The following is a 14000-nucleotide window of genomic DNA, read 5'->3' as shown; positions in this document are numbered from 1 at the left end:
TGGTGTGAAAAATATGACCCTAAATCAGGAAAATACAAACTAGTAACTAGAAACTATGTAAAGCATCTTAAAAAGTAGAAACCAGTTCCAATACATACAAGAATCTAGGTGAGTCAGGTAAAACCACAGAGTAAAATATCTGTCTTAGAAAGAGGAAAAACATAGAGTTTCTTTTTAAAATTTATATGCTATTCACACAAATACACACACACACACACACACACACACACACATTAGGCTTAAGATAATATCCAGGGAAGAAAAAGAATAACAAGTAAAATAAGCATCTATATAAAATTTAGGCATCAAATATATAATAAAATTAAACAGACTATGTAAATGTAAAAGAAAAACTGATAACATTTTAAATAGTCAAAGACAATTGATCAGAAACATTCCTTAAACACTCCATTGTATAAAAAAATCTGTGCTCTTTGATCAAACAAAATCAAAATTGCCTCTAAAAATAAATCTGTCTCCCTCTTCCAGTCCTCCATCTAAGCATAGCTTTAGCTTATCTTTTTCTTTTTCTCCCCTGAGCTGCTAAGTAATGAATGGCTAGCAGAGAGATGCTCTTGTCAGCAGAAAACTGACCAAACTGGTATATAATTTTTGTATTTCAATATAAAGAGAAAGAAAGAAAAGCCTAGAAAAAACAATTTGAAGAAAGTAATCAGAAGTGTCAACAGACCTGATTGCAGGACAAAGACTGTATATTTAGAGTATAAATGTAAAACTAATACATTAAAATACATATGTATTGCTGAACTTTCTTGGCACAACTAAAGCATCCTTAAGATTTCTTTTGTAACAGAACAGGTACAACAGTACAGCATCAACTCTGTTAACTGGTTTTGGAAAGTTTTGCTTTAAAGTCTTTGTTAGTTTCTCAGTCCTGTCCAACTCTTTGTGACCCATGGACTGTAAACCACTATGCTCCTCTGTCCATGGATTTCCCAGGCAAGAATACTGGAGTAAGTTGCCATTTCCTCCTCCAGGGGGACTACTTGATCCAGGGATCGAACCCGGGTCTCCGGCATTGCAAGCAGGGAAGCTTTAAAGTCTAAGGGTTGTATTAAATAAGAGGAGGACTTGGCGGGTGAGGTGTAAAGGGACTGGTTTGAATAGTGGGAAATGAGAGTACCTCTAGAAAGATAGGGAAGGAGATTATCGTGAATACTGCTGCATTTTGCAAAAATTCATTCCCTAACAAAAACAAGAATTTCCTAAAACAATAAAAGACCTTCTCTGATTAGAACTCTTAGTCACAAAGAAAAAAAATAAAGTTTGTTATCAGCTTTTCATAAATGTTAAAACAAGGGCCTCATATTCTGACTTGTGCATCTAAATTAAAGTTGGTTGAGTATATATATCACTTATTCATTTTAGCTCCCTAAGTACCACAGAAACTTGAAATGAGAAGAAAGGGTTTTGGAAAACCCATTTAGTATAATTTCACTTGATCTTAGCCAAAAGGCCAAAATAAGATATTTAACACAATTTCAGTCAGTTTTAAAAGCATTATTTAGACGCTTATAAATGATTTACTAGGTAAAGAAGTAAGCTACAATAAACTACAATAAACTTTCTAAAGACAAGTCCAAGGACAATGACCATACTAAACAAAATTGCGAAATTAATTAGTATTCTACCACTCTTTTCATTCCCTTCTCTGATGCCTCTAGCTACTTTTCCACCCCAGATACTTATACCAAAAGCTCATTAACCTTTACATTCAACTAGTAACCAATTAATAACAGAGATATGAGTAATGCTTCGAGAGGTGTTTGCATCTGAATGCAATTTGAAAACTAACTAAACCTTCAATCAGCCTCAAAGGCAGTACTTAACCATGGCTACACATTAGAGCTATCAACGGAGCTTTTAACAATATTCCTAAACAATTAGATAGGAATATCTGGGGGTAGGACCGAACTTCAAAGTTGTTTAAAGCTCCCTAAGTGATTCCAATGAACAGTCAAAGCTGAGAATCACTACTTTAAGAAAAACATTTGAAAAAAAGAAATTTCAAGCTGGAAAGGAGAAATTATTAGTGGGGAATATGTCACGTTGCTCTACTGTTGTTTAGTCACTAAGTCATGTCTGACTGTGACTCCATGGACTGTAGCAGCCAGGCTTTCCTGTGCTTCACTGTCTCCTGGAGTTTGCTCAAACTCATGTCCATTGAGTCAATGAGGCCATCCAACCATCTCATCCTCTGTCACCCCCTTCTCCTCCTGCCCTCAATCCTTCCCAGCATCAGGGTCTTTTCCAATGAGTCAGCCTCCAGAACGAAAACCACAATACAGAAAACTAACCAAAATGCACACATGGATCACAGCCTTGTCTAACTCAATGAAATTATGAGCCACGCTGTGCAGGGCCACCAAAGACAGACAGGTCATGGTGGAGAGTTCTGACAAAATGCGGTCCACTGGAGGAGGGAATGGCAAATCACTTCAGTATTCTTGTCTCAGGAACCACATGAATAGTATGAAAAGGTAAAAAGACATGACACTGGAAGATGAGCCCTCCAGGTTGGTAGGTATTCAATATGCTACTAGAGAAGAGTGGAGAAATAGCTTCAGAAAGAATGAAGAGGTTGAGCCAAAGTGGAAACAATATTGAGTCTGGTGATAAAAATGAAGTCCAATGTTGTAAAGAACAATATTGGACTGGAACTTGGAATGTTAGGTCCATGAATCAAGGTAAATTGAATGTGGTCAAACAGATGGCAAGAATGAACATCGACATTTTAGGAATCAGTGAACTAAAATGGACAGGAATGGGCAAGTTTAATTCAGATGACCATCGTATCCAATACTGTGCACAAGAATCCCTTAGAAGAAATGGAATAGTCCTCACAGTCTGAACAAAAGAGTCCAAAATGCAGTACTCGGGTGTAGTCTCAAAAATGACAGAATGATCTCCGGTTATTTCCAAGGTAAACCATTCAACGTCACAGTCATCCAAGTCTATGCCCCAACCACTAATGCCAAAGAAGCTGAAGTTGAATGGTTCTACGAAGACCTACAAGACCTTTTAGAACTAACACCAAAAAAAGATGTCCTTTTCATCATAGGGGATTGGAATTCAAAAGTAGGAAGTCAAGAGATATCTGGAGTAACAGGCAAATTTGGCCTGTTTGGAGGGCAAAATGAAGCAAGGTAAAGGCTAATGGAGTTTTATCAAGAGAACACACTGGTCATAGCAAACACCATCTTTCAACAACGTGAGAGATGACTCTACACATGGACATCATCAGATGGTCAATGTTGAAATCAAATTGATTATATTCTTTGCAGCCAAAGATGGAGAAGCTCTATACGGTCAGCAAAAACAAGACTGGGAGCTGATTGCGGTTCAGATCATTGACTCCTTATTGCAAAATTCAGACTTAAATAGAAGAAAATAGGGAAAACCACTAGGTCATTCAGGTATGACCCAAATCAAATCCCTTATGATTACACAGTGGAAATGGCAAATAGATTCAAGGGATTAGATCTGATAGACAGAGTGCCTGAAGAGCTATGGACGGAGGTTCACAACATTGTACAAGAGGTGGTGACCAAAACTATCCCCAAGAAAAAGAAATGCAAGAAGGCAAGATGGTTGTCTGAGGAGGCCTTATAAATAGCTGAGAAAAGAGGAGAAGTAAAAGCCAAAGGAGAAAGTGAAACATATACCCAACTGAATGCAGAGTTCCAAAGAATAACAAGGAGAGGTAAGAAACCTTATTCAGTGGATAATGCAGAAAAATAGAGGAAAACAATAGAATAGGAAATTAAGAGACACCAAGGGAACATTTCATGCAAAGGTAGGCCTGTTGCTCTACTGATAATGTCAACTGATGAAAAAGCTCTGTTCAAGGTAAAGGACCATTTTTATTATAAGAGAAAATGCTACATTTAGAAAATCACTAGTTTGAAGTCTTGATTTCAGCAAGTTACTTGAGTTTTACCTGTAAAAGAAGAAAAACAATAGGAATGCCTATCTCCTGGTGCTATTTAGAATGAGCAAATGAAACAGGGCACCAAAAAATGTTTCATAAAACTGTAAAATTTTATTTGCTATTACATAGATGAGCTAGAACCATTTATCATTTAAAAGATTGGTTGTAAAGTGATTACAACTATAATATGGATTATTATCTAAAAGATTTATCAGTTTGTTTTAATAATTTACTTTATAAAATCTAAGCATCTAGCCCAATGTTTCTTAAAGTATGATTTCTTAAAGTATGATTCACTGATACCACTGAACGCTGGTATTACCAGCATCAGTTGAAAATTTGTTAGAAAGGCAAATTCTTGGAGTCTGCCTCAGACCTACCAAGTCAGAAACTGGAGGCAGAATTTAGCAACCTTGTTTGAACAAGACTTCCAGGTGATTCTGATGCATACTACAACTTGAAAACCATACATCTACCCAAACATCAGTAAAAAGAGAGTATATACAACTAAAACTAAAAGATAATATATATTATTTATTGTATGCGCTTAATAACTCAGTCATATCTGACTCTTTGTGACCCCATGGACTGCAGCCCACCAGGCTCCTCTGTCTATGGGGATTCTTCAGGCAAGAATACTGGAGTGGGTTGCCATGCCCTCTTCCAGGGGATCTTCCTAATCCAGGGATCGAACCCAGGTCTCTTGCATTACAGGCAGATTCTTTACCGTCTGAGCAAATATTTAAATAAGAAATGTTATTTATTATTTAAATGTTTAAAAGTCATAGAAAAGGCATATCATCATCAATTGCTACTTAAAAAACTCCTAACGTTTTGTATTGTAAAACAGTACAATTCTCACTACCTGGCCAAGCTTTATCAATTAACAAGTTAATCATGAATACAATAGTAGTATATAAGTTTAGAAGTCAGATTAATTACAGAGTATACAATACTTTGGATAAGGAATTCTCACAATAGTGGGAATAACAATGGTTCAGAAAATAGTCAAGTTTTAATTCTCTCAGAGAGGAAGAGTCACAACTGTATCTTAAAAATCACATTTATCCTGAAGACAACACCCCACAGCATCTCAATGTTTTTATTCAGGCTAAGGAAGTGTGTCATCACTGACTCAGAGAAAAGGCCATTTCTTGGACTGAATCACCAGTAATGTTTCCTGCAGTCTTAGATTTGTCATTGTGTCTGCTAAGCAACAGAAAAACAGTCTCAAAACTTCTTATCTTGAAAGATTTCATAAGAAAAAATACCAACATTGCTCCCAAACTCAAAGTCCAAAGGTCTTGCTATTAATTAGACATATGCAGGACAGCATAGGTGAGAACACTAACGAGTCACGAGATTGCAATAGAAAGTTCTTTGAGATCATTCCTGTTCCTTTGTTTTACATTTTAAAAAGTTTTGGCAGTCTCAAGATACCTAGCACCACCTTGGAAAGATGAGCATAGAGTATCCCAATTAAAAATTCATGTTTAGTATTCATCTTTAGCTTCTGAGTGAAACTGAGAAGAAATGACTTTCCCTGAAAGACTCCTTAACTACAGATGAAGTTCCATTTACCATCACTGAACATATGACTCTGGTTCTTTCTTTGATCAAGATTCCTGGAGCTGTAAGGGATTTTCCTTCCCTGAATCCTAAACCTCCAATATTTAAAGAACCTAAGGTTAAAAGTGGGGTTATGTGTAGGAAGAATAATTCTAATAATTGATATCTGTATTCTATATTCTAGGAAATATTTTCAACCTATTCAAACAAAAGACTATAATCAAAATTATACTGTCTTTCTCTAGCAATTGCTTTGCTCCACCTTACAAGAAAAACAGCAATTCTAAACTCTAATTTCCTCCACTGGAAAGAATAACATAAATATAAAATTGCCCAAAATAATTCACTCCTTTTGCTCATTCACTTACTATAAACATTTCCTGAGTTCCTAGTATGTTCCAGAAATTGTTTTAGATGCAAAATGAGTCTAGTGAGATGCACAGACTTCAGTGGTGAGGATGTGAATTCTATATGTCTAGAGTGCTAGGTTTCAGATTCTCTGTGAACTAGGACCAGTGGTACTGAAATTTGAATGAGTATCAGAATCACTTGGAGAACTTGTTAAAACAGAGTTTGGGGCCCCATCCAGAGAGATGCTATTTGGTAGGTCTGAGATGGGTCCCAAATTAGCATTTCTCATAAATTCTCAGGTAACACTGACACTGCTGGTCTGGTGACCACACTTTGAAAACTACTTACCAAGAAATAACAGCTCATCACACTATGCCTGCCAATTTTCAAACACTGTACATCTCTCTTCCAAAGAAGGAAATGGCCTTTTAAAGGCTTGTCACTCATAACTGAGCAGAACTTTATTTCCAGAACCACCTCAAATATCTAGAATGGTAGCTCCACAAGAGAAGAAAAAAGTACAAATAACAAAGAGAAAATTCTCTTTCCAATGGTTTTGCTTCCTCCTTGTTTTTCTTTTGTTTTATCTCCTAGCACAAGAAGTCTATCTTCTATTATGATTTCTCAATACTAGGGTCATGGAAAAGAATAACACACATTCAGATTTTTCATATTTCTTTACTTTAATAAAATCATAGTTTCTCTCCTAAATTAAGTCCCCTTTTTTGTTGGACTATCTCCTTTCTGAACAAAAGAATCAGAGTTAGAAGGAACATTGAGAATTTACTTAATCCCTCCTTGGCCTCAGACAAGACTGTATCTAAACCATCCCCAAATATAGCAATTGTCAGTACAAAGATGAATAGGCACTAAGAATTTCCCATTCAACATTCTGTCACATACTTGAAGAAACTAATATTCTCTCCCTCAGCCTTCTCTTCTCTGAGATAATCAACCTCGACATTCAAACTCCATTAGATTTCCTAAACTTAAATTCTTTTTACTCTTCTTTAATAAGTTTATCCCACCTTACCTCAGGGCCTGAATTATGTATTTATTGTTATCATGAAGATTTCTTTTTGGTATGTGAAAAGGGGAAAGTTAATTTATGGATTAAAAAAAAGGAATTTAATTGAAACAAAGAAAGATATAATATAATATATTATAATGCCACTATAATATAATGGCATTCACTTGAATGATTCATTTCAAATATTCTCTATTTTATTAAAAGAAATAGTAGTGCCCTAGAGTTTTTTAAATTTTCTAAATCACCAGCCATTTCACACATAAAATGGATGGGAATTAGAGATCTTTATAAGTATGCCACAGATTACACATAACCATGTTTCATGATACTTCACACAGAAGGAAAACATTATTATTATTCATTGGTTTTTCTTTTTTCTATAGTGTTTACTACAGAAGTTGGAGTTTATCTGTGATTTAATTCTATATGAGTTTAAAATTACTGAATCTATTATTGTGATTATTTACCTCTGTGAAAAATAATTTCTCTGATTCAAGCTTTGAGAATCAGAAGTATTTAGAGATTCAGTGAGTATAAGACTAGTAGGATAAAGTCCATGTAAAGCCTGTGTTTCTTAGTAGTTTAGAAAGGAAAAATAGGTAATTGGAATATGGGGTAAAATGGGATGATTCACTTTAGTTCCATCTCTCCCATTCTATATATCACTATTCAAAATTTCACCTTTGCTTTTGGAATGGTGAGGTGCTCTAGTCCAGCACAGACCTGAGGGATACATTTGCTTTCTTGCCTACTAGGATCAAGGTGTACGGTGGAGGCGATGCATTTAGTCTCCAGAGAGAAGGAAGATGCTGCTTGCACAGCACTTCTACTCACCAGTCCATGCAGCAGCAAGGGTGTTGGCTTTGAAGGAAGCCAACTGTCCTGCTCTCCCAGCCAGAGGTAAAGAATTGCATTGGTGGCCACTAGAGGGAGGAGGATTAGGAATAGAGTAAATTGTGGGGAAAAGGCACCCATGAAAAACGCACATGGGACAACCAACACATCACCAACCACCGCCTAGCAGCTACCTCTCTGAGGGACTACCATGGGGTCTGCAAACACCATTAAGCCAGAGACCCAGACCAGTAATTATTGTAGTATCCCAGAATATAGTCCCTTAACTTGGATGGCTGCAGAAGGGAGTTTGAATAGGATTGTGGGAAACACACAAGCACACAAACACAAACATACAAGCACACAGACATACATTCTCATCCCCCATTACAAGATGTTGCATCTGTGCCGTCTGATTCTCGCTCATTTTCTTATTTAAAACTCTTGATGTTCTTTACCAAGAATGTGTTCACGAAAAGCAAACAGCCCACCTTCAAGATAGTCTTGGGAGAAGCACCAGCAGAGACACTCATTGTGCCAAGATGTATTTTACCAACAAATCTGTACAAATTACATGAGGTTAAAAACAAACGGAATGTAATGTAATTAAAGCAAAGTTTCTTTTGCTAAATTACAGCTTGAAGCAAACCTGCAAGAAATGTTTCCAATTAGCTTCTTTAGCAAACACAAAGCATAGCTCAGAATGTTTTGCTTTCCATACTGCCCTCTGGGTGGGCTGCCTAGTGGGTGTCTTACCTCCAGCACAAGTAGCTGAGCATTCTGACCAAGGCTGATGATTCCACGTAAAGCCAACTTCATTGTCTCCACTGCCCGTCCGGGTGATGGGAACATTGAATTTATACCTAATTCCCAAATTCTGTTCCTGAAGCAGAACCTGCCATTGAAAACAACTGGTGAAGATAATTAAAATACAATGAGCCTTTATTCAGATATTTATTATTTCTTTTGAAGAAGAAAATGTCATAATCTAAGTCTTAAGGGAAATTTAAGACAACTTTTAGAACACATGTATTTATATTGAATATTCTCCTTCCATTTTCATGGGTAATTTGGAGCCATTTCTCTGATTTGCCTTGTTTGGTTATACAAATATCATTCAAGCAGGCATTGAAAAGATCAGTCATATGGAAAGAGCAGTGCAGTCTCAACTTGACACAGATTTTTTCACCCTTGGGCATTTTACCATTATTTACTTTAATTTCAGATAATAAATCCTGCCCCGTCCTACCTCAAAGGACAGATTACAAAGAGGAGAAATGAAGTGGCAAAGGCATATTTACCATGACAATGAGATTTTCCGAGGTGGGACCTAAAGCTTCTAAGGATTCTGGTTCATCAGTTGGTCTCTTATAGTGAAAAGCTGTCCCAGCAACATCAAATTTCCTCGGCCAGTCAATAGTCCAGGCACCATTAATATAGTAATCATCCCCTTCAGATTTTAAAGCTAAAAAAAAATTTAAAAAATAAACCAAAACACTTTAGCTAAAATCTGAAACTTCATTCACTACAATGTAACTGAATAAAAACTGCACTGAAGTGTACAATGAATATCCATTTTCATTTAGATATGGGATTCTTGACCATTTTCTTAAGTACAATTTTAAATAGTAATTTTCCACATGAATGTCAAGAAGATATTGAGTATTTATAATGTTATTGATAGACAAGAATGAAAGGCTTATCTGAAAGAATAAAAATATGGAACAAGCAAGGGAAATTATGACTAAAGGATGGGAGTAGGGGTGAAGAGCAGAGTTTCCTGTCCAAATGTTAAAACAGTAATTATACAAGTACAGGGGTGGGGCAACCTGTGGTCTGGCACATAGATGGACAGAAAAATAGAACAAAATGGATAGCTAAGAAATAAACACAAGTACAATAGGGAGTTAATGTATAACAAAGGAAGCATCCCAAATTAGTAGAGGAAAGATAACAAGAAATGGAACTAAGACAAAAGACTAGATTTTAGGCAAAAAAAAAAAAAAATGCTGAATTTATCTCATTTTTTATATAAGAATAGCTATCACAACTCCATTCCTAGGTATATATCCAAAAGAAATGAAAATTAGTACTCAAATATTTGTATACACAAGCTTATAGTAGTAATTCTCAATAGCTAAAGGTGGAAACAACCCAAATGTCCATCAATGAATGGCTGGATAAAAACTGGAGCATATACAAGACACTGGAATAAAATTTAGCCGTAGAAAAGAATGAAGTACTACACATGACTCAAAGGAAACTAAAAAAAAAAAAATTGCACTAAGTAGAAGAAGCTAGACAGAAAAGATCACCTATTTTACTCTTCTATTTACAAGAAATATCTAGAATAGGTATATCCATAGGGACAAAAAGCAAACTGGTGGCTGCCAGGGGCTAAGGGATGGGAAGTAACTGCTTAACAGACATGCAGTTGTTTCTGGGATGATGAAAATATTTTGGAATGTATTAAATGCCACTATGTTGTTCATTTTAAAATGTTTGAATTCTATATTATTTGAATCTTACTTCAATAAAAACAAAGTTTAAAGAAAGGGAGAGAAAAGAATAAATGCCAGATGTGTAATTATTTAAATGTAAATTTAGTTAAGTCATAAAATGCTAGGAGAAAATGTGGGAATATATAAAAAAAATAATGTTGGGGCATTGAAAGGCTTTTCTAAGCATGATCAAAACCTCAGAAGGTATCAAGAAAAAGATTAACATCATTTTTTAAACCTCCTTAGGAAAAAAATGTGAAAAAAAGTTTAAAAATATGTAATACAAAAATGGTTATCAGCACTACTACATAAAACTTCTATAAATAAATGAGAGATAATTTTGATAATAATTATCATGCTTTGACAGTGATAAAAAATATGTCAGCTTAATCTTTCTGTTAGTTTGCTAACTTATTCAAAAACTTTATGAGGCCAGATGATCATGCAGCCCCAAAGGACTAAAAGGGTCATGATGCAGAGTCTCTGACTCTGGAAATCTACCACTTATCCTTAGCAGTATAGATCATTTTCATTTCCTCATCCTTAACTGCCTGGAAAATATATCTGTACCTTCTTGACTTCAAATATGTTGTAAATTCATTTGACTGTCAAAAAAGTCTAAACTTTGGAGGCAGGAACATGCTAGCTAAAAATTATTTAGTCTTAAATTTGTCTTATATTTAAAATATTTTATTTTCAATTCTCACAGTGATTCTGTCTCATTTGAAACATCAACACTACCTAGGCAATATAAGGACAAAATGAAGCAGGGCAAAGGCTAACAGAGTTTTGTCTAGAGAACTGGTCATAGGAAACACCCTCTTCCAAAAACACAAGAGATGACTCTACACATGGACATCACCAGGACGGTCAATGTTGAAATCAGATTGATTATATTCTTTGCAGCCGAAGATGGAGAAGCTCTATGCAGTCAGCAAAAACAAGACTTGGAGCTGATTGTGGCTCAGATCATGAACTCCTTACTGCAAAATTCAGACCCAAATTGAAGAAAATAGGGAAAACCACTAGGTCATTCAGGTATGACCCAAATCAAATCCCTTATGATTATACAGTGGAAGTGACAAATAGATTCAAGGGATTTCATCTGATAGACAGAGTGCCTGAAGAACTATGGACAGAGGTTTGTAACAATGTACAAGAGGCGGTAACCAAAACTATCCCCAAGAAAAAGAAATGCAAGAAAGCAAAATGGTTGTCTGAGGAGGCCTTACAAATAGCTGAGAAAAGAAGAGAAGCAAAAGGCAAAAGGGAAAGGGAAACATATACCCAACTAAAGGCAGAGTTCCAAAGAATAGCAAGGAGAGATAAAGTTTTCTTAAGTGAATAATGCAAAGAAATAGAGGAAAACAATAAAATGGGAAAGGCTAGAGATCTCTTCAAGCAAAGTAAGAGATACCAAGGGAACATTTCATGCAAAGATGGATAACAAAGGACATAAATTGTATGGACCTATCAAAGCTGAATCACAACAAACTGGAAAATTCTGAAAGAGACAGAAATACCAGACCATCTGACCTGCCTCTTGAGAAATCTGTATGCAGATCAGGAAGCAACAGTTAGAACTGAACATGGAACAACAGACTGGTTCCAAATAGAGAAAGGAGTACATCAAGGCTGTATATTGTCACCCTGCTTATTTAACTTATATGCAGAGTACATCATGAGAAACGCTGGGCTGGAGGAAGCACAAGCTGGAATCAAGATTTCTGGGAGAAATATCAATAACCTCAGACATGCAGATGACACCACCCTTATGGCAGATAGAGAAGAAGATCTAAAGAGCCTCTTGATGAAAGTGAAAGAGGAGAGTGAAAAGTTGGCTTAAAACTCAATATTCAAAACACTAAGATCATGGCATCTGGTCCCATCACTTCATGGGAAATAGATGGGAAAACAGTGGAAACAGTGACAGACTTTATTTGGGGGAGGGCTCCAAAATCACTGCAGATAGTGACTGCAGCCATGAAATTAAAAGACGCTTACTCCTTGGAAGCAAAGTTATGACCAACCAAGACAGCTTTATTTTGCCAACAAAGGTCCATCTAGTCAAAGTTGTGGTTTTTCCAGTAGTCATGTATGGACGTATGGACTATAAAGAAAGCTGAGTGCCGAAGAATTGATGCTTTTGAACTGTGGTGTTGGAGAAGGCTCTTGAGAGTCCCTTGGACTGCAAAGAGATCCAACCAGTCCATCCTAAAGGAAATCAGTCCTCAATATTCATTGGAAGGACTGATGTTGAAGCTGGAACTCCTATACTTTGGCCACCTGATGCAAAGAACTGACTCATTGGAAAAGACCCTGATGCTGGGAAAGATTGAAGGCGGGAGGAGAAGGGGACAACAGAGGATGAGATGGTTGGATGGCATCACTGACTCAATGGACATGAGCTTGAGAAAACTCCGGGAGTTGGTGATGGACAGGGAAGCCTGGCGTGCTGCAGTTCATGGGGTTGCAAAGAGCAGGACACAACTGAGCGACTGAACTGAACTGAACAAAGTTGAAGAGATTAAGAAGAGGTAGCAAGAATACACTGAACAATTATACAAAGAAGGTCTTAATGACCCAGATAACCACAATGGTGTGATCACTTGCCTAGAGACAGATACCCTATGAATGTCAAGTCAAGTGAGCCTTAGGAAGCATCACTATGAACAAAACTAGAGGAGGTGATGGCATTTCATCAGAGCTAATTCAGATCCTAATAGATGATGCTGTTAAAGTGCTACACTCAACATGGCAGCAAAATTAGGAAAATTCAGCAGTGGCCACAGGACTGGAAAAGGTCAGTTTTCATTGCAATCCCAAAGAAGGGCAATGCCAAAGAAAGTTCAAACTACCATACAACTGTGCTCATTTCACATGCTGGCAAGGTAGTGCTCAAAATCCTTCAAACTAGGCTTCAAAGAATGTGATCTGAGAACTTCCAGATGTAAAAGACAGATTTAGAAAAGGCAGAGGACCAGAGATCAAATTGCCAACATCTGTTGGATCACAGAAAAAGCAACAGAATTCCATATAAACATCTACTTCTACTTCACTGACTTCGCTAAAGCCTTTGACTGTGTGGATAACAACAAACTGTGGAAAATTCTTCAAGAGATGAGAATACCAGACCACCTGACCAGCTTCCTAAGAAACTTGTATGCAGGTCAAGAAGCAATAGTTAGAAGCAGACGTGAAACAACAGGTTGGTTCCAAACTGGGAAAGGAGTTCATCAAGGCTGTATACTGTCACCCTGCTTATTTAACTTGTGTGCAGAGTACATCATACGAAATGCCAGGGTGGATGAAGCACAGCTGGAATCAAGATTACTGGGAGAAATATCAATAACATCAGATATACAAATGACACCACCTTAATGGCAGAAAGTGAAGAGGAACTAAAGAACCTCTTGATGAAAGTGAAAGAGAAGAGTGAAAAAGGTGGCTTAAAACCCAACATTCAAAAAACTAAGATCATGCCAGCTGGTCCCATCACTTCATGGCAAATAGATGGAGAAACAATGGAAACAGTGACAGACTTTACTTTCTTGGGTTCCAAAATCACTGCAGCCATGAAATTAAAGATGCTTACTCCTCGGAAGAAAAGCTATGACAAACCTATATAGCATATTAAAAAGCAGAGACATCACTTTGTCCACAAGGTCTGTCTAGTGAAAGCTATGGTTTTTCCAATAGTCATCCACAGATGTGATAGCTGGATCATAAAGAAGACTGAGCACTGAAGAATTGATGCTTTTGA

The 14000-nt window shown here is 36.7% G+C and overlaps 1 protein-coding gene across 1 annotated transcript in view; it reads right to left on the bottom strand.

Annotated features, from left to right (window-relative positions):
• Positions 1–14000, bottom strand: part of ADAMTS6 (ADAM metallopeptidase with thrombospondin type 1 motif 6) — a 284847-nt gene that overhangs the window by 48834 nt on the left and 222013 nt on the right. The window contains exons 19-20 of the mRNA XM_005694638.3: positions 9038–9201; positions 8493–8631 (exon numbers count right to left, since the gene is read on the bottom strand). Coding sequence (XP_005694695.1) covers positions 8493–8631; positions 9038–9201 — 303 coding nt within the window. The remainder of the gene's footprint in view (positions 1–8492; positions 8632–9037; positions 9202–14000) is intronic.

The sequence above is a fragment of the Capra hircus genome, chromosome 20, assembly GCF_001704415.2.
Source record: "Capra hircus breed San Clemente chromosome 20, ASM170441v1, whole genome shotgun sequence".
In the NCBI taxonomy this organism is placed as follows: Eukaryota; Metazoa; Chordata; class Mammalia; order Artiodactyla; family Bovidae; genus Capra; species Capra hircus.
Note: the sequence above shows the minus strand (reverse complement) of the source record. Positions and strands in the feature narration are given on the sequence as shown.